The 20795-nt window shown below is 30.3% G+C and overlaps 3 protein-coding genes across 3 annotated transcripts; 1 reads left to right on the forward strand and 2 right to left on the reverse strand.

The window, feature by feature from the left end:
• Positions 1 to 391: 391 nt before the first annotated feature.
• LOC134838013 (survival motor neuron protein) lies at positions 392 to 1434 on the forward strand. Its single transcript, XM_063853446.1, has 2 exons — positions 392 to 564; positions 634 to 1434. The coding sequence occupies exons 1-2, from the start codon at positions 538 to 540 to the stop codon at positions 1288 to 1290; spliced, it is 684 nt and encodes a 227-aa protein (XP_063709516.1). The 5' UTR covers positions 392 to 537; the 3' UTR covers positions 1291 to 1434.
• Positions 1403 to 3628, reverse strand: LOC134837635 (katanin p60 ATPase-containing subunit A-like 2). The gene is made up of 3 exons (XM_063853017.1): positions 3617 to 3628; positions 2552 to 3564; positions 1403 to 1769 (listed from the first exon to the last, which is right to left on the reverse strand). The coding sequence occupies exons 1-3, from the start codon at positions 3626 to 3628 to the stop codon at positions 1403 to 1405; spliced, it is 1392 nt and encodes a 463-aa protein (XP_063709087.1).
• Positions 3629 to 5868: 2240 nt separating this feature from the next.
• Positions 5869 to 18606, reverse strand: LOC134827451 (phosphatidylinositol 3-kinase 2-like). The gene is made up of 6 exons (XM_063840087.1): positions 18437 to 18606; positions 11644 to 11789; positions 9034 to 9697; positions 8707 to 8974; positions 6818 to 6936; positions 5869 to 6700 (listed from the first exon to the last, which is right to left on the reverse strand). Exons 1-6 carry the CDS (start codon positions 18463 to 18465, stop codon positions 6247 to 6249), a joined length of 1680 nt encoding a protein of 559 aa, XP_063696157.1. The 5' UTR covers positions 18466 to 18606; the 3' UTR covers positions 5869 to 6246.
• Positions 18607 to 20795: the final 2189 nt, after the last annotated feature.

A 20795-nucleotide genomic window follows, 5' to 3' on the forward strand; every position in this document is an offset into this window, starting at 1 on the left:
TTAATTCAATCTACTGTGATTCACCGAAAATAATGTTCATCATTTTCATTCGTCTCAAATTGATATTTTTATATTGGGGTTTTTATTCTGAAAAATATCATTTGAGACGAATGAAAATGATGAAAACTACCAGAGGTTCAGAGAATAAGCCAAAAAGCCGGTTTTTATCTCTTTTGGGACAAATTTTTCTTTGATTTATCGATTTTTAACAAAAACTTGACTTAATTCTAAAATCTTATATAACTTTTGGCATTTTAGGCAATTTTTTTAAATTAATTAGTATCTTTTTCTTTAAATTTTTAATAAAAATTATTCAAAAAATCCATCAAATTCAGTTTTCAAAGTAAATTTTTTTGGCATATCTTCAAATCCAGGTCAGCTGTCGCCCGTTCTCAAACAAAAACAAACGTATAGATTTTGTTTTGGCTAAATTTTCATCGTTTTTTGTTAATATTTGGATGTGCATTTGTCGAAATTAATTCATTAACACGAATTCAAAGGTCAATTTACTCACTCAAGTACTTAATTTGTGATAAAATGCCAAATTCAATGGAAAATTCAAAGGTAATTTTTTTCTTTTTCTCTTCCTTCCTCATTTTGTAACACATTTCCGGTTCTCCTTTTTTTTTGCAGGAAAAACAGAACGATTTATGGGACGACACTCTCATCATCAAAGCATACGAGGAATCCATGAAACTCGCAAAGGAGGAAGTTGCCAAACGTCTCGCGAATGCCACAAATAAATCCACGAAAAAATCCGTCGAATCACCCGGAAGCTCAAAGCAACCCGCACAACCGAAGGATTTCAAGGTCGGCGAATTTTGTCGTGCCACATACGAAGATGGCGTCGATTACGAGGCAAAAATCATGGCAGTCGATTCCAATGGGAAATTCACAATTCGCTATATCGGCTACGAGAACGAAGAGTACAAAGAAAAGTCTGAATTGTTGCCATCGTGGGGTAAAAAGGCACGAAAACAACAAAAATTCGAAGCTAAACAAGCTGGCAATGTAGCAGAAGACGGATCTGAGTCAGGAGTCAGCATGGAACATGATTTTGGAGCTGGTCAAGTCCTTTTCGAGCGACAAAAAGCAGGAAAAGCTCAAGCAAAATCATCTGGGGGAGTATTTTTCCCGCCACCCCCGCCGATGCCCCCCATGCTCGACGAGAATCTCGAAGATGCTGAACATTTGTCAGCCATGTTGATGTCGTGGTACATGAGCGGATATTACACCGGCTTGTATCAAGGACAGAAAATGGCAGCAGCACAAAAACGCAAGGGACACTAAACTCGATTTATTTAGTAAAAGTTAAGCCAAGCTACAAACTACTTAGGATTTAAGTGAAAATGATGTGAATGAGACTCCTGTGAGAGAGCAAAAAATGAGTGAATACAAGAAATTATAGTTGATTACCAAAAGCTTTGTTCCACTCAATGTGCTTTTGCATCAAATACTTCGAAGCGGGACGAATTTGTCCGATTGCCGTCATGAGATCTTCGAATCTGATTCCTTTTCGTATTTGAGTTTTGTCTTTGCAGCGTTGAATATTTTGGCGTATCAGCTGCATTGAGGCTTCCTTACAGGCGATACGGATTTCGTCACCTGTAAAATATCCCGTTGAGTCGGCAATTTGATTGCAACAGTATTCGTCCCAGGTTTCGATTTCGGGAAGGTTGGTTTTGAACATCTCGAGACGATCCTTGGCGTCTGGGAGTTCTATCAGAATTTTTCTCTCAAAGCGACGGAGGAATGCGGGGTCAATATCCCTGAAAATTAAGGTTTTAAAAGATTTTCGATCAAATAAGGCTTCAAAGGATTATGAGAAAAAAAAATTTAGGAGTCAAACGTGTAAATTTTTGTTTGAACGTAAGGATCTTAAGTCAAATTTAAGTCGTGTTAAGTCAATGAATCATCAATTTTTGTACTGAAATTTGTTCGAAGAATGTTAAAAAGAAATGTGAAATCATTTCGAAATCTTGTTAAAGGTCTATTGAACGAATTTCAGTACAAAAATTGATAAATTCATTGACTTCGCACGACTTATTTATTTAAGGCCTCATCCATCAATAAAAAGTTTAGGGGGAGGTTTGAGGTTAAAGAAATTTACGACTTTCGAAAATCTTAAGTCAAAATTCGGTAAACAGAAATGTAAACTAAAATATTTATATTCACTATTTAAAAATTTTTCGTTTTGAATTATATAAAATAACTTTTGAAGTATTTCAGACTTTGTAATCTTTTTTTTTTTTATTTTCATTAATTTGAGTTTTTTTTTTTCAAATTTTTCACGAGCTTTCATTGAAATTTGAACTGATACTAAAAATTTCCTTTTCAGTGAGGGGGGGGGGGTCATGTTAAAAAACACGTCGTAAATTAGGGGGGTTGTTGAATTTCGACGGTTTACGATTATAGGGGGGGTGGGGGTCAAAAAATGCCCTATTTTTGCCGACGCCCTTAATGGATGACGCCGAAGTTGACTTATGATCCTTACTTTCATACAAAAATTTCTTACACGTTTGTCCATTTAAAAAAAACAAGCTTGTCTTACCATGGCAAATTTGTGTTAGCCAACAAGAAAACCCCCGCCGAGTCCTCTGATCCAACACCATCAATTAACGTCAAAAATTCATTCTTAAACCGCTTCGTTGCCTCATGATCATTTATTGAGTCTCTTTGCGATGCCAATCCATCGATTTCGTCAATAAAAATAATTGATGGCGCATACAACTTTGCCACATCAAACAGGACTCTTATCAACTTCTCCGACTCTCCTCTCCATTTTGAAGTAACTGTCGATGCAGCAACGTTAAAAAACGACAACTTTCCTTTAACTTCTGAGCACAAAGCTTTCGCTAGCATGGTTTTTCCCGTACCTGGAGGTCCATGCATCAAGACACTTTTCCACGATTTGACATTCATGGAAAAGAGTTCCGGGTATTCAAGAGGAACAATTACACCTTCATACAGAACAGCTTTGGCGTTATCAGCACCTCTGACACTATCCCACGTGTACCCATAATCCTTCTGAATGAGATCGCGACAGATAATTTCCGCCATGTCACGCCATTCAGCGGAAAAATTGTCGAAACAACTGAGCAAAGGTTTTGTTAAACAAACAGCGATGGATTTTTTGTTGTTATTAGAGCTTTGCTTTGGACTCACGACCTGAAAATCTCCATTACCTCCAATTGAGGAAACAGTCATTGCCTCATTTAAGCTCCGAACTGGGGTCACATCTCGTTTATTTTTCGACTTTTCGTTATCAACAGTCAACGAAGAGACTTTTGGAGTTGATCTACGACCAACTTTTTGATCTTTTTCTACTTCTTGGTCTGCACGTTTTACAATTTTCGGATTTTTACCAAACTTTAACTTGTAATAACTGCAAAACTCCATGTACATCGTATCCAAATCCACATTGTCACAAACTTGGTAGTCCTTACTCAAGTCAGATTCTTGCTGCAAGGCATTACTTGTCTTTGCAAGTCCAACATCAACTAAATATTGATGAATCAAGTACAGGAGATTCTTTCTTCGTTCATAGACAGCTTTACGATCTTGCTAAAAATTAAATTTCATTAAAAATTAATTGAAAAAATTCTTTGAAAAGTACCTCAAAGTTCATGATGTCCAAAAAAATATCAAATTTTAATTAAAAAAAAGGTTCTTTCAAAAAAAAAAATTCTTTGTGAAGTAAAATCAATGTTAGAACAATAACAGCCACGTTACCATGGATTCTTCGATATTGTTTTTGTTTGTTCTGAATTCCCAATCAAATCGAAAAAGAATGAATTAGGTAACAAATGCTTTAATTAAACCTTCACCCACACAAACACATGGAACGGAGTGTCGTGAATTCAACAAGTGCAAAAATAAAACAACTAATTCCAATTTGTTTTTAGGCATCACACGCATGAACACATGCGAGATTGAGAAGGATTGCAAATAAGTTTTGTTTCGTATTTATAACAAAGTTTGTTCTACTTTACTTTCCATGTCGAACGTACAACCAATCTAATGACATTCAGGAAAATGCTCTTGAGAAATTACGAATTAGCTCTTGAAGGGAAATTAATTACATTTCTTTCACTTTGAGCGAGAAAATACAATGTTCGTGGAATTTAAGAGGATTTGAAGAACTGTAAAAAGAAATATCGTTCGACAATGATACAAGCGATAAATGGAAAATTTTTCGAATGAAAAGTAAAGTATTTAATGAAGATTTCTTCGGAAAAACTAACAAGTGTAAGTAACGATTAAAAGTAGGGCAAAGGAAAGTTTTCTTCTCTAAAATAAAATTAAATGTATAGAAATCTTTGTGACATTTATTTAAATGTTTGAAGTTAAATTTTTAGATTAAAATCATAAAACTTTTTAATAAAAAAAAATTATGACAAACACAAAATCTTCGGTTACGATTTAAAAAAAAAGGTTTTCAATCAAGCAATTCAATTATTCAAGAAAAAAATTAAAATAATATAAAAAAAAGAGAAAGTAGTCGTCTAAAGAACGACATACTATACCGCATTTCGATGTTATAAATCTACGCTTTTTTGTACTCCTCATTTCACAATTTCGTACTCCTCATGACCCTTTCGCAATTTCATACACATTCAAAACAAAACTATGTCAAAGAAAAAAAATTTTTTCAGTTTCAATTTTTTGGCAGTTTTGAGTTATAAAATGATTAAAAATGATAAATTAGAGCCCTCTGACAAATTTTTATCCATTTGGAGCAATATTTGACAAAAATTGCTTTGACACAGTTTTTGACACAGTTTTTGACACAGTTTTTCTCTTGATTTAGTTTTTAAAACAAAACTATGTCAAAGGAAAAAATTTTTTTCAGTTTCAATTTTTTGGCAGTTTTGAGTTATAAAATGATTCAAAATGATAAATTAGAGCCCTCTGACAAATTTTTATCCATTTGGAGCAAGATTTGACAAAAATGGCTTTGACACAGTTTTTGATTTAGTTTTGCTCTTGATAACTATGTCAAAGAAAAATTTTTTTTTTCAGTTTCATTTTTTTATGCCCAAAGATCCTTAGGGTACTCGAATTATTTACAAAAATTTTAAGGCACACCGGAACACACACACACACACACGACAAATTGAGTTTAATCCGCATTTTTTCTTCGAAATGCGGTAAAAAAAGATATCGACAGAATTCTTATTTTGAAAACCTTTTTTTTAATTTTGAGACATAGATTTGGTTTAAAAATTATATTTGGAAAAAAATTTTGGTCAATATAAGGTCATTTTTAATATCATTTTTGGACCAATTTTAAGTGTCAAAATGAAAAAAAAAATAGATAGACGTTCAACAGATCAGTTCTGTCTATATATTAACGTTTTTCGACATTTTTTTTTAAGAACTTGAATTAGAAAATTTTAAATTTTATCCAAATATTGTTCTTATGTCCAATTTCAATATCATGAAATTTATCTAACTTCTTTTTATGTTTCCATGAAAATTAATATTAATTTATACTTCAGAAAATATCTCTAAGTACTTGGAAAGCTCTTGTGAGCTCTTGACATTTTCATCTTCATTTAAAACATTTTTCCATGGAAAATAAAATTTTGCTTCAAATTTATTCAAAAATAAATTTCACCCAAATTGTGAATATTAAAGCTCAGTTTTATAATTTAAATTGCAAACAAATGTTTTCTAGAACAAAAATTCGTGGAAAATTATGTTTCGATAAACTTACCTTTATATATTTTTCTCATCAATAATTCAAATTTTGGTTCAATTAATCAACTCATATTATTTTATTTTATTCATACGAAATACCAAAAGCTAACACTTCCTCTCTATATTTACAAAATTTTGGTTTACTCACTTTTCCATCTCTTTTGTTTGTTTTTTTAAATATTTTCGAATAAAAGCTTTAATACTATTTTAATAAATTTCTCATTTTGATGAGTTTTTGAAGACACTTAATTACCGATTTGGCAGTGAATCGTATATTTTTTCCTCTTTTGATTTACTTCCTAATTGAATTAAATTCAGATTTAAAATCCTGTTTCTTTTAAATTTTGCTTTAACTACTTTTGGAATGTTAAAAATTACTAATTTTTCGTCGTTTCATCATCGTTGTTGGTCACGCAATGTAACGAACGCCAGAGCCTTTCATTTGGTTGTCGACGTACTGGCTGTCACATTGCTCGTGGTTGTCGCGGACGATGTTGTTGTCGTCGTCATCATCACAGCTTTCGATGCAAATATAATTTTTTGTCATGCTCGTGGCGAGGCATTCCGTTGAATTTCCATTTTGCCCTGTCGCACATTTCCATTACGGCACATTAGCAAATTTTTGTACGCCTGTCGATATTCCGAGCTCATCACGACATAAATGATGGGATTGATGCAAGTTGTCAGGTAGATGAGAAGATATCCCGTGATATTCATGAAATGATTCTGTCCGATGCTTTCGAAGGTTTTGTTAATGGTGATTGGCAGGTAACAAATGACAAACGATACGAAAATAACGAGAATCATTTTCAAGAGTCGACGATCTTTGGGTGTCATGCGACCCGGATACATCATCGAGGCACCAGATGTGTTGCCCATCGAGCGTTTTCGGTGTGCAAGACGCGTACTTTTGCGTAGCTTTTGTACGAAAGAACGCTTTTTCACCATGCAATTCGACGGAGACGGAGCCACGTTGTTCGACGTTGTGGTATCAGCACTTGAAAAATTTTTTAATTAAACATAAAATGATAATTAATTATAGCGAACGCGTTTGGAGTGTAGAGTGAAATTTATAATGATAATAAAAAACCAAACAAAAAATAAATCTTATTACCATTTTGTATCGTGGTCATACGGAATTTCAATGCCTGAACTTGATGACGGCTCAATTTGTACAGCGAGGTATTGCGTACTGTTGCTTAATTTGTTGGCATCCTTAATTTCGCGATAAATCTAAATTTTTGTGGAAAAACAAAATAAATGTAATAAAGAGACATTGTTATTGAAGAAAATTAGGCGTAAATTTGTGTCTGTTCATAGAAGCGGTATTGTGAAAAATTGATGTCTCGCAGCTTAAATAAAAATTGCGAGTTGTGTAAAAAATTTAATTTATTTTTAGGAAAAAAAATTAGAAGTTGTCGTTTATTGTCTGCAAGTTTTTTAAAGATTTTAACAACCACATGGCCTCTTATGATCTGATTTGGCTCGGTTTGATGTGGTCATGAAGAATTGAAGACTATTCACAAAAAAATCCTTTATCTTTCTTTGTTTCACTTATTTTGATTTATAAGTCACGTTGATAAGTCAGAGTTGAGCTAATCGAAAGCTATACATGAAAATGTCATTTTTCCACTTAGGATTGAGAGACATTTTCCATTTTTCACTCATAGCTCTAACAAATGTAAGACTAATGTCAAACTGAGTGGTATCATTGAAAAGCTGACAAAATTTGCTTCAAAAATATAGAAGGTCATTTTGAGTTTTGACTTTGATGAATCGGAATTAAGGCAGAAAAACAAAAAAATCGACTAATTTTTCTCAAATTTTGTGTTTTTTCCGTTTTTTTTTTATAAATTTTGTTTGAGACTTTTAGTAAAACATCGAAATGTGTTTTTGAGAGTGAGACAACACTGCCCTGTGATAAACATTTGTAGAAAAGTGACATAAAAAACTAGCGGAAATTATAAATGACTAACAAAAATATACTATTTTTATTATATTATATATATTTATCTATATTCTAAAGGAGTTAAATGTACATACTGCTCGCAAAAGTTTTTGATGGTCCGGATTTTTTTTCGATATTTTGTAATTCTCAACATGTTCATTGAAAGCATGATGCACTGATTCAGACGCCTGCTCACTAAAGAATCCAAGTGGACGTTTTTTAGCTTCAATGAAAGGTACAACGTGAGCTAATAGAATGTGCATTTTTGGTGTTATTGTACAATTAAATAGTACATCCACGTTTGAAAATTTGTTTTGATTTTTTAATAATTTATTGATAGATTCTTCTTTTAATATGCATAATATCTTAAGTCAGATCAGAGCGACATCTGTTTTAGAAGATTTTTGATGTTTCTTTGAGGAAAAGAACAATTTATTTCATTTGCCGCTATTTTTCTAACTTCTTTCACAGTTCAACATGGCTCAAGGTTTTTAATGGACTCAATGAAAATATACAAATTGTGTGAGCTTTACAGCATGTCTTAACTATGTCAGATGTTGATGACAGAATTTTGTTCAAATTTAGGTCCAGCTTTGTTGGGGTTTTTAAATTAGCTCATTGCTATTTATTCACGTTTAAAAGTTTTTTTGTAAATTTCGATAATGTTCACATTTCGCACTTGATAATTTTAAACTTTTGCCAATTATTTTTAAATTATTTTCTGCATGTAATATAATTATTGTTTTACAACTCTCGCATTGTATCTCGTCAATTTTTTCAGTTTGCGAAACATCAATTTTTCACAGCTTTAGAACCAAGTGCTATGCTACCGATTAATATTCTATGCGAGAGAGTTTGGGTGTAAGCGCATTAAAGTAAACCAAAAACTTTTTAAGTGGTTTCATTAAAAATTTAACCAGTATCTGTATCTTCTGAAATTTGTTTATTGAGGATGTTAAATGCACCGTAATGCGATGAAGGACTTAAACTGAAGGGATTATTGAAAATTTTCTGTGTGAAAAGTTCTTTAAAAAGAAAATAAGTGAGTTCATTACCTGTTCCGTAGCTAAACTACTGCTGTTATTTGTCGTCACACTGCTACTGTATTCCATTGCCGAGTCGAATTCATTTGCAATTTTATCGTCATCATCATGCAAATCCGCCGTAGTTGTTGCTGCTGCCGCTGCCGTTGCACCATTTATTACAAAATTATTCATTTCATTTATTCTTACACTTAATTGTGCAGATAATTTTCGTGCGTCTTTCTGCCGTAAGTTGGAGAGTGTCGGTGGCAGGTCACTTTCGATGCTGGTGTCAATGAACCTGAAAAAAGAAAATATGAGAGAATTAATTATTGTCGTTTCATGATGCTGACAACTCACTTTAGGTCCTCGTCTTTGTCCAATTTGCTCAGGTATCGTCGTTGGCGATTGTAGAGACTGCTGGTTCGCGATATATCGACGTCCTTTGTCGTTCGTTCGCTTCCGTTGCTTTCGTTTTTCCACGTGAAAATATTATTCTCGTTATTGCTCGCACTACTGCTGCTATTATAACTACTTCCCACACTAATATTGCTTGGTTGTTCTTGTGTCACGACAATAGCTGCCGCATGATTATTACAATCGCTGCTGTTGCTGTTTCGGTGAATTTTGTGACTTTTCTCGTGATGACGATGATCATTATTATTGTTATTTTTCTTCGTCATCGTTCGTCGTCGTCGCCTATTGTTGTCCATGTAGTGATTATTGTGCTTCGGAAACAATTGCTTTTCGGAATTATTCTCTTGTGGCGGCGGCGGTGGCGTCGTTGGTTGCATTTGTTGCTTCTTCTCGTCGTAGCAGAGTTTTTCCTCCTCGGCCAATGGAGCATTGCTTGCCGTTAGTTTCATGTTGCTGTTTGTGTGAACAATCTTGATCGATCCCACGGACTTTATCACAGACTCGTGTGTCTTGCGGACAATGTAGAAAATGCGAGCGTAGCAAATTATGATGCAGAGGCACGGCAGCGCAAATGCAATTATAAAGAGAAATTCTTTTGGTGAGTGACCTGTGAAATTAGAATGACAAGAAAATATTATTTTTTTGTGTGTCGAGTCTTGGCGTTGCGAAAACGAGAAGGCAGACGACATAAGCTTCAGGCAATTTTTAAAAGAAAACATTGAAAGATATTAAAATTGCAAGAGTTTCTTTAAAAAGAGACATTTATGGTTTCCGGAAAGGAAGTGCAAGTTTTGAATGATGTTGATATTTAATTGAGCGAACAATTCAAAAAGTTAAGTTTGTCTCGTGAAAAGATGTCTTTCATGATTTTTTTTTTTCATTCAATTTTAAGTCTTGATGCAATTACACTCAACTTCTCATGGTTTTTTACTCTTTTGTGTAATAATGTTGATATTTGAGAAGGATAAAAAATTTTCTTTTTTAAAAGGAATATTTTTTATGTACAAATAAAAATATAAAACTAATTTTCAACTAATATTAGGTAATAAAAATTTTAGTTTCATCTAGAATTTTAAGTTTTTAAAATTTAAGAATTTAAATTATAATATTTTTCACAGATTTTAAAGGTTTGTTGCTTTTAATAGAATTTTTTATTTGAAGATAAGTATTTAAGTTAAGTTAAATAAAAATATTTTACATCACAAATGGGCCTTCGGTGATGCATCCTCAAATGTTTTACATTTTGACCTATTTTTTGAAAATTCAAAAATTTTAAGTAATAAGTTTGGTTTTAATATGTTAAATAAAAATTTAAATTAAAATTTTTATTTTATATTTTATTTTATAAAAATTTAATAATTTAAATAAAATTTAATTCTATTTAAAAAAAATTAAATAAATTTACAAATTTTTAAAAAAGGTTTAATTTATTAATTTTTTACAATTTTATTAATTTTTATTTTATTTAAAAAAAATATTATTTTGCTTTAAAAATGAATTATTTCTTAAGTTTTGTTTTCGTTACTTTTTCTAAATCTTTAAAATTTGATAAAATTTAATACTTTTTTTCTTTTAAAAAATCAATAAAATTTTGCGATTAATTTTTACTAGAAAATTGATTCTGAAATCGATAAATATTTTTGATTTGAAAAAAATTTATATTAAAAAAACATTAGTTAATACAATTTTTTTAAATGTTTAACTTTTTGTATAATTTATGGATTTTGTAATTGATTAAAAATTTAATTCTCATGAGAAAAATTTAGATTGTCATTATATAATAAATCTAGAATAAAAATGCTTTTAAATTTTAATAAAATGATATGCAAAAAAAAATTAAATAAAAAAAATCAATGAATTCCCTTCGAGTCTTTATTTTGCCTTTAAAAATCTTTTAAAACAATTTTACTGCCGAAAAATTCCCTAAAGGTTTATTTTTTCCAGAAACAAAAATATTTTTCCTCATGGAAATAAAAAAATAAATTATTTAAATTTTTATTCATATGCTAAACAAACTTTTCCTTCATGTTCAAATCACAGTCAAAAATTTCCCTCATCAAAAGTTACTAATTTGCCAAAAATTCAACAATTAAAAATTCCTTCGTCTCTCGTGTAATTTTTTATTGTGTATTTAAAATTGCATGTGTAACAACAGTAGTTACTACAAAGAATTATTAAATTTAAATTTACACCATTGCCTTACATTTGTACATTTATTATTGCCATTATGCTATTATTATATGTCATTGTCGTCTATAGTTAACTTGGCATGGCTGTACCGAGATAAGAAAATGCAAACCTAATTAAGAGGAAAAACGTTCCATTTACATATTAAATTTATTCTTTTACTTGAGCTTCAGATAACACGGTTACTATTTCAACAACGATTGTTTATAGAAAAAGCGAAATGAGTGAACAGAAACACATGTTGAAACACGGCAATGTTAATAATAAAACATAAAACAGTAATTAAGATTAAAAATTTTATATAAAATGTGTTTTTTAATGTAAGCCGGATTTGGGAAAGTGCCTTTTTTATAATTTTCTACTTACCTTCAACTGGCAAAATGGAGCAAGATCCGATGTTTTTGTCCAAGCCGAATTTTCCCCAGTGCCCGGACCACGTGAAAATCAGCGGCAAGAAGGCAAAAAGCCAGCAACCGACCACCATGACAATCAAAAACTTTCGTTGGTAAATTCTGAAAAATGGAAGAAAAAAGAAAAAACATTAAAATAAAAAGAACAATAATTTCGGAGCTTAAGGGCTTTACAAAACGTCTCGATAAAAGTTGTCTGAATTTCATGAATAAAAATTAAATTTTATTTCTGTCTCGTGGTTTTCAGAGACTGACATTTTTGTTTTGTGGAAGTTTTTAAAAATATTGACAAACAACGCTAATGAAAATGTCGCTTAAACAAACAAATTGTATTATTAATTAAATTGCAACTAGCAACAGGAGATTCGTGCTTAAAATCAACACCAAGCGATTATTAACAACAAAGAGTCATTAGCAATGTTGGTTTCGTCGAAAAAATACTCTTCACTGGTTTTTCGTGGAAGATCTCTTAAATGGTCTGCCGGCACGTAGGTAGAGGAATCCACAACAGTCAATTTTCCTCAGTTTCACATGAAAAACCAATTTGATATTGGCACACTTCATTGCATGTTCACACACTCATTTTATCACGTTCTTTTCCAATTACTATAATTTTAATGGGTAACCTGTTGACATTAATTCTCGTGTGGAATGTGTGTATCTGTGTTCGGGTATGACGCAGTTACATATTTTTGTCGAAGGAATATCCGATACCATTCACCGTTGTCGGATGGCAGACAGAAAAAATGTCGAATCAAAATATAGTGGTTGGGTGAAAAGTTTTTATTGTTTTCGATGAAAGAAAGGATTAAGCGCATTTTTTATGGTAAATACGGTTGTTTTATAACTTAAAAAAAATTTACACGGATTTTATGAGGAATTCAAAAAATTATAAACGAAACTAAAAAAAAAAATTAGGGACGTTAAATTTTTACATTTTTTTTTTAATTATTCACAAAAGAGTTTAATGAAAAAAAAAAGTTAAAAACTTTTAAGTAAAAAAAAATATTGTGAAAAATATTTAAAAACTTTAAGAAAAATAAAAATAAATAAAAATAATAATTTTCTAGTCATACTTCTTTGACACTTTTTTTTAAATTTAAATTTTAAAATTTTATTTCTATTTTTTTTATTTTTTTTTTTTTTTACTTTAATCTCAAAATTATCTTAACGTTGAAAATTCTATTTAAATAGCATTTGATTAATTTTTTCATAAAAAAAATAAAACAAATTTTAATTTATTTACATTACAATTATCTAATTATTTGTTTTTTTTTAATATGCAAATTTAAAATTTTTAAAAACATTTTTAAAATTTTTAAAAACATTTTTAAAATTTTTAAAAACTTTTTTTAAACAAATTTAAAAAAAAAATTAATTCTCCTTAGTTTTATTTTTTTTTTTTTTGTTTTTTTAGATGATCTAAAATTTTCCATTCATAAAATTTAAAAGAAATTAAAATTTCTTTTTATTAAAATTAAGAAACCTTTCAGCCAGTCAAAGCCACATTTTTTTTCCTTTGAAATACCTGAAAATGACCTTTTAAATGACTCGAATTTCATTTTAATGAATCCAATGAAATACTCATTTTGTCTGTTCTCCTCTTACCAAAGTAATTCATGCCTTGATTTCTATTGAATTTGTTGTTCGTTCATCAAACTACAAATGTCTCAAGTTTCGTCCTATTATTAGAATTTTAATCAAGGAAGTAATTTAAACAGTAATGCGACTCCTAACATTTTGTTCAATGAGGTCGTTGTTCCTTCCTGTCTTTCTATTCTATCAATATAATTTCGAATAGATAAAAAAAAAATCTCCCTCGCTATCAAAACATGCACTTTACGATATTATTTCCATGTTTGTTGACAAACAAACAAACTTGATAAACTTAAAATATTCTAAAGAATCCCAATGGAATGAAATGGTCTATTGCAAGGCCTTTGGGAATTTAAAAAAAAAATCCTCTAAATGTTCAGAGAAAATTTTTACTATTTTTTAGAAAATAAAAAAAATAAATTAAATTTTAATAAATTTTTTGGGTATAAAAATTATTTTAAATAATTTTTTATATAATCCAATTTTTCTAAATTAAAAAAAAAATAAAATTTAATTTAAATCAATTTAATTTAAATTAATTTTAAATTATATAAATTATTTAAACTATTTTAAATTAATAAAAAAATTATTAAAAAAAAATAAATTAATCAAAAAAAAAAAATTATTTGACTAATTAAAAATAAATTTAAAAATTTTAAATTCAATAAAATTAAACAAAAATTAATTAAAATAAATTTAATAAAATTATATAAATTAATTTTAAATTATTATGGATAAATTTAATTTTAAAGCTTTTTAAAAACCCTTTCGTCCCACAGGGATCTCTTTATGTATTCGATAAATGCTCATTCAACCGCCGCACTGCCACAAACAAAATAAGTCGGTAAATCAACAAAGGATAATGCATCACAGTAATTGACATTGATTGGAGTTCAATACCACATTATTTGTCGCGTCGCGCGCGAACCTATTTTTTCCTCGTTCACTTCGTTCCTTTTATTCAGCATTTTTGCATGAACTTTAAATAATTGGAATAAATTCTACTTAAAAAACGTTTTGTTAAAGTTTTCCGTGTTTATTTCGAATTTTATTGGTTTCGATGTTCGAACAAATATTGTCAATGTGCGCGCGAACGACAACACGGGTGAATGCCCGCACAACAACATTTACATAATTAAAATTAAGTGTTTTATGTGTTTTTATTTTATTTTTCCGCGGCACAATGTACGAGGCGTCTCCATGGCATTTCTCGAGTAATTTTCCTTTGATTTTCCCAGTGGAAACAATCAACGTAAAAATTTCAAAAGAAATTCGTCGTGATGGAAAATTCTGTTGGCACGAATACAATGAGCGATAAATTATTCCTCTTATAATTTGTACAAAATAAATTATATTAAAACTTGTTGCGATAATGAATCATTATTAAACTCTTGATGTTTTTTTTTTGTATTTTTCGGTCATTTGTTCAAAAGGTGTTTGACCATCGTGGTTGGATTAAACTCTGACAGAGATGAATGAGCGGCGTTCAATGTTCGCGATTATTTTAATGGGTTGCGAATCGAATAAATTTCCCGGCAGTTTTTTTCTCGGCGTGATTTAAATTTACTAATGGACGAGTGTATTTAAATCAAATGTGTCATAATATTTTTTAATTATTTCTGTGCGAATGTCAGATATGCGAGAATTATTATCGGCCATTAAATTTGAATTAATGGCGAACATTTTTCAACAAATTTATAATTTTCTGTTCCAGATTTTTTTTTCAAATCTTTTAATTAAAAATTCTTTTTTCAATAATTTTCTCTTTAAATCCTTTATTGGATCTTTGCGTGTCTAAAGGCTCAGATTTTAATCTCAGTCGTATTTTTTTAAAGACAAGGCAAAAAAATTGCAAGTCATGTAGTGCTTGCTGCCTTTCATAATAATAATCCACATGACGTGAAAGCAAGCCGCATTTTTCCATTTCAATCCGTTTTATTTCCAATCTTGCATGTATTGCTTCTCAATACAAAAATCATTTTTGCTCAATGACATTCATTCGTTCCCTATTGCGTTTCAGTTGCATCGATTCATATCCTACAAAAGAGAAGCAAGAAGCAGGAAATTGCAGAACGACATGAAAAAAAGTGGTTGGAAAAATGTTGATTGAAAAATTGTTCAATTCCGATTTAAAGTTACTGTTTGTGATTTCTTTGACAATTTTTCATCAATCTTGTGACAATTGGTTTTTTGTGGCGAATTTTGGTGAGTTCCATATACAAAATTTGAGGTTTAAAAATTTTTTCTATATTATAATATAAAATATTTTTATTTATTTTTAATTTCAGAAAAGTTAAAGAAGAAGAAGAAATGTCAATTGGTCGATTCAATATGCGCAGTGGTTTAACATTTATCACTAATTTCGTATAAAACATACAAAAATATTTGCTATCGATAGAAGAAATTTAAAAGAACTTCTATTTTAATTCCAAATTAAGTTTATGACAGCTATGAAAAGTGATTCAGTGCAATATTAATGAAAATGCTCCAAGGAAACATTGTTTAATTATGCATTTTAACGACCTTTTTGGCATTATGTTATTTGAATACCATAATATCAAAAATGATCGTTAAAATATTGTTCAGTGCTTTGAAAATTTTCGTACTTCAAGACAAGATCTCATCTAAATGTATACTTTACAAACATTAAATGATATTATAAACATTAAATGCAATAACTTGAAGCCAGTTGAGTTTTACAGTTCATCGGCATATTTTATAGGGCTGATTGGAAAATTAAAATCTTCGAGATCTGTTTCAGAGAAAGATTAACAGAGAATCGACATATCTCTCTAAAAAGTTTTTTGGCTTCAAATTGAATTCATAAGCTTTTATTTTCTGACAATTTTCCAGATTGAATTATGAAGTTTTAAGAAACAGGATTAAGCAAACAGCAGATGGCAGTGAACAAAAAATATCCGCTTAAAAATTTTCCCCAGTAGCATTTAAAGAATTTTAATAATGTTAAAAAGTCACAATTTAAGCGAGAATTCCTCACTTTGAGAAAAACAACAGACAAATCAAATTAGACGTAAATTTTTTTTCTAAAATAAAAAGCCTTCTCAATAATAGATGAGGATTAAATGATGATTATTTATTTTAAGAACATAATTAAATATTAAGATGTAAAATTAAGGTACATGAAAAGACATGAAAATTTGTGACTTCAACATTAAATTCTAAAATTTCATGTACGTATAATTCAGGTTCCATTTAGTTTTTTGGAATCATCACCCATTTTGTCATCCCCCATCTTATTCAAGCAGATTTCCCAAAAAAAAAATGATTACGAATGGCCCAATCGTTTGTAAATAATTCATAGCTTCTACTGAGTTCTTCTGACTTCATATTACATTTCCACTTGTTCATTTAGTTTTCACTTCTAAATTCTTATGATATATCAGATTCTGTATATTTATTAAATGATAAGTAAACATAATATCACAATCCATTTATGTAATTTAATTGCTATTTGATGCCAAGGTAACCGTGATAGCCATCAGCTTGGCATATAGATTAGTAATGTTACTTCTCTAAAATCTCATTTAATGGAACTCCACAATTTAAGTTCTAATAACTTATTGATTTAATTGACATTTTTCACGGTTAGATGCGCATCTTTTGCACATCTTGAACTCACCCTTAAAAAAATCTGAAACTGTTTAAATTTAGCATGGAATTCATCATTTCCATTCATTTTTATTTAGTGAAACGAAAAACTGCTACAGGATGCGTTTCCATTATATCCAACGATCCGTTGTCGACAAGCATCGGAAATCAACGCAAAATTGCGACAATTTCGTGATAAATGAGCATATCTTTTCACATTTTTTTTGCACTCAATTTTTTTCTCAATCACACTGTATCGACTACATTTAACAAGAAAATCTTGAGGAAAAACATTTGCCCATTAAAATATATGCTTAACTAGGTCTTGCTTGACTTTGATTTCTTCTCTGATTTTTTTTGGCACATCTCCAACCATTATAATATTTCAGATAAAACTATACAATTTTATTCTCTGAACCTATAATAATAATAGTATTTTGTGTGTATTTTCATAAGTGCTCGACGCACGACAACATGAAAAAATATTTTGTTAAAAATAGCTGGAAGTTAGGTTGGACACAAATATCGTTCGTACCTTTCTCATTTTAAAATTTTTCTACGAAAGAAACGCCGTGAGATGCAACAATGTTATTTTTTCATGAAAATATTATACTCTAAGTGTAAGAATTTTTTTATGCTACCATTTTATGGGGAAAAGATATTAAAAATTGTTACTTTTAACAATATTTTCGTTGCAGAATCACTTATCACACAAAAATGTAAGAGGAGCAAAAGCGATCGTTAAGAGTCAAGGGAATTTACGTTGCGATGGAAGTGCTTGGCAATTCTAGTGAAATTTTTGTGCTAAGCGATTATTATTGAGACTTTTCAAAAACAAACGTAGAACGATGAACTTTTCATATTTTGTTGTGTAGCTTTTCTGTTTTACATCCATCACGGCTCGTTTATGTCTGAAAAGTTATTTTTCTTTGTAAATTTTATTACAAACATTGCTCCGTCGTACAAACAAATAGTTAGTTGGTCAACAGACAGTTAACGTTAGTTTTACGAGCGACCTTGAGTACGACGTCAACGACGACGGCGGTGTCCGTGCTGAAGGGAACTTTTTTTTATTATTTACTTTTATTTTCATTTTGCACACCCTTGAGACAGACACACATGCATCGGGTTGTGTAATAAATTCTTTATTGTTGCGACCAAAGCAATAAAGCCTAATTAAAAGCCGAGAGATAATGAGCAGAAGGGGACACATTTAACTTTATTTTCCGTAGAAACTTTTTTGTCTTGATAGTAATGAAATCCAGTTCCTGAAGAATCTGACAATTGAAATTAGGTTTCAAAGCGAATAATAAAGTCAACCTGACACCCTTTTTAGCTTTGAAACTGATTCAATTGAACAAAAAACTTTTTCCTTGTTTTTCTTTCTAACCGAGAAAATGTGCAATTTTCCTTATAAAAAATACAAAAAGTTTTCAAAAGAAGAACAACTTTTAACTTGTCGACTTTTGTTGCATCTTTACTCCAATTTCACATATCAGTGCCACACAATTAAGCCGCAACAAAAGAAGAAAAAATCTACTTACTTTGGGTAAATTCTTGGATGTCCAATCATAACATATCTATTTATAGTAATTGCTAAAATTGTGAACAGGCTGACAGCAACGAGGCCGTATCGCAATAAGGGAAACAAGCGACACAGTAGGTCACCGTGTGTCCATGCACGATTCAGAAACGTGCTTGTAGCGAGTGGTAAGTTGAAGCAGCAAAACAATAAGTCGGATAGCGAGAGGTTGATGATGAAAACCGCTGTTGCGTTGCGGACCTGAAAAAAAAAGAAAAATAGCACAACTTTAATGAAAATATATTAAATTTGGTCTTGGAAGAAATTTAATTTAAATGTTTTTGGAATTGTTAAAACCTAAATTAGATTTGTTGTCTGTATTTTGTAGCTAGAGGAAATAGCACGTATTTAATAATCACATGGTATGTAGACAATTTGTGGATTGACTCCCAAATGAATCAAATTTTGTAAGAACACGAATTTGATTATGTGTTTGGGAACAATTATCTGAGAATTAAGACGGACTTATCAACGATAAAAAGTTAAAACTGTCTGTCAGGTGATTTGTTTAATTTTAATTTTTTTTTAAGATATTCTAATTGCATCTAGTCATTTCAGATTTTTCGAGGACTTTTTCTTCAATTAACTTCAATTAACTAACAACTTAATTAATAAAATGTTACTTTTACAACCGATGTCAAAAATACTGAAAAGAGATACAAGGATAAGAGCAAAAAGAAGACAATAAGATGTAAATGCAGCGGATAAACAAAACAATTTCAAAAATGGAAGATGATAAAGAGTTCGCATTTTCGACGAATGTTTTGTGCAATTTTCAATTTCAATAATTGCCCTATACCCGAAACCCAATTGGAATCCTTGTCAGCTAAAAGACATTTAATCTTTTTCGTTTGCCTCAAGATCATTTAGGAAAAATATTATAGATATTATATGAGGATCTGATAAATGGATAAACAAACACAATTAACGGTTTTGTAGACGGCTTTGAGTATAATATTAATGAAGATGACGATGTTAAAAAAATTTTGGACTCGATGTGTAAAAAAATGGCGGAAGTTTTGGCAAGGCAGTATCAAAGGTAACAAGTTGGCAAGTGCTGTAGGAAATATAATTTTGGCCCAAAAAGCAACCAACAACGTGCAAAAAATATTCTGAAATTGGAAATGTCCATTATCGAATTTAAACCAATAACTTAGGACTGCGAAATTTTGTTACAATTGATCGAAAATATAAAAGGTATTCTCAAACATCAGAGTCCAGTTCTAAATGTAAGATTTTTCTCAGTTAATTTGAGTTCCCTTATCATTTTCAACCAACAATCGTGCTCGGATTTCTACCAAATGAAAGTGTCCATTATTGGTTAAGTTCATGTATTACTCCCAAATAACTTGAATTTTGCATCGAGCACCTAGTAAAATGGATTTGAAAGTATAAAAGGTTTGGCGAGTATTCTGAAACATTTAATGCAAGAAGTAAATTACACTTTTCTCAGTTAATTTGAATTCCCTTATCATTTAAATCTCCCGATTCTAATGTAACTAAAAGCCTAAAAGATAAAGTCGATACCCCATTTTAAAATTTAAAAATTCATTAAAATGACCGTTTTTGGTCAATACTTCGCAACTTTTAGAAAAATTTGAAAAGCGACGTCTTTTTTGAACATTTAGAAAAAAAATGTTCGTTTGCCTCAAATCAAATGAGAATATCTATACTATTTAAAAAAAAAATAAGATTTAAGTAAAAGAATCTGACAACAAAGTTCGTTGGCAACATTAGTTAAATATTAGAAAAACATTTTGTTTCCGTTACCCTCGCGTATCGCAATAAAAGTCTGCATCGAAACATTATGCGAGACACAATTTTTGCATTAAAATAGTAGAGCAGCGTCTACGTGTTTGCCCGTACTTTATTGTATTTCCATGCCAGACAAACATAAAAATAAGGAACACATTTTACTTTGTTTGCTCTTTCGTAATATTATTGTTTTCCTATATTTGGTACACTTGGTTATTTGCCCATAAAACTGTGCGAGTTTTGTAAATGTGTGAAGAGGATGATTATTTTATTATTTTTCCCCAATGACATCAAAAGTGTCGAACAAAATTTAACTTTAACGTCGCTTTATTAAACAAACAAAAAAGGAAAGAGAAAATATTTTTCTGAGTTTAGTGATGATGATATTAAGGAGGAAAAAAAATAAACAAACATTTGAACCGGAATTTCGACTTTCCTTTGAAAAAAAACGGAAAATTATTTGTGGAATTTGTTTGTCTGTGTAAAAATGTAGAAAGAAAGCAAACTTTTCTTCTAAGAGGGATAAAGTTTTTGAATGTATTAAACCCGCATAACAGAGCACATGA

Source organism: Culicoides brevitarsis, chromosome 1 (genome assembly GCF_036172545.1).
Source record: "Culicoides brevitarsis isolate CSIRO-B50_1 chromosome 1, AGI_CSIRO_Cbre_v1, whole genome shotgun sequence".
In the NCBI taxonomy this organism is placed as follows: Eukaryota; Metazoa; Arthropoda; class Insecta; order Diptera; family Ceratopogonidae; genus Culicoides; species Culicoides brevitarsis.

What these genes read in the sequence shown, in the direction of transcription:
- LOC134837635 (XM_063853017.1), bottom strand. An exon ending in GCTAACACAAATTTGCCATG is followed by an intron (nt 1,770 to 2,551) that starts GTAAGACAAGCT and finishes CTTAATTTTCAG; the next exon opens with GGATATTGACCCCGCATTCC.
- LOC134827451 (XM_063840087.1), bottom strand. Translation starts at nt 18,465, where the DNA reads ATGATTGGACATCCAAGAATTTACCCAAA. An exon ending in CTCCATTTTGCCAGTTGAAG is followed by an intron (nt 9,698 to 11,643) that starts GTAAGTAGAAAA and finishes CTAATTTCACAG; the next exon opens with GTCACTCACCAAAAGAATTT. An exon ending in TATGACCACGATACAAAATG is followed by an intron (nt 6,701 to 6,817) that starts GTAATAAGATTT and finishes AAATTTTTCAAG; the next exon opens with TGCTGATACCACAACGTCGA.
- LOC134838013 (XM_063853446.1), top strand. Translation starts at nt 538, where the DNA reads ATGCCAAATTCAATGGAAAATTCAAAG. An exon ending in ATTCAATGGAAAATTCAAAG is followed by an intron (nt 565 to 633) that starts GTAATTTTTTTC and finishes TTTTTTTTGCAG; the next exon opens with GAAAAACAGAACGATTTATG.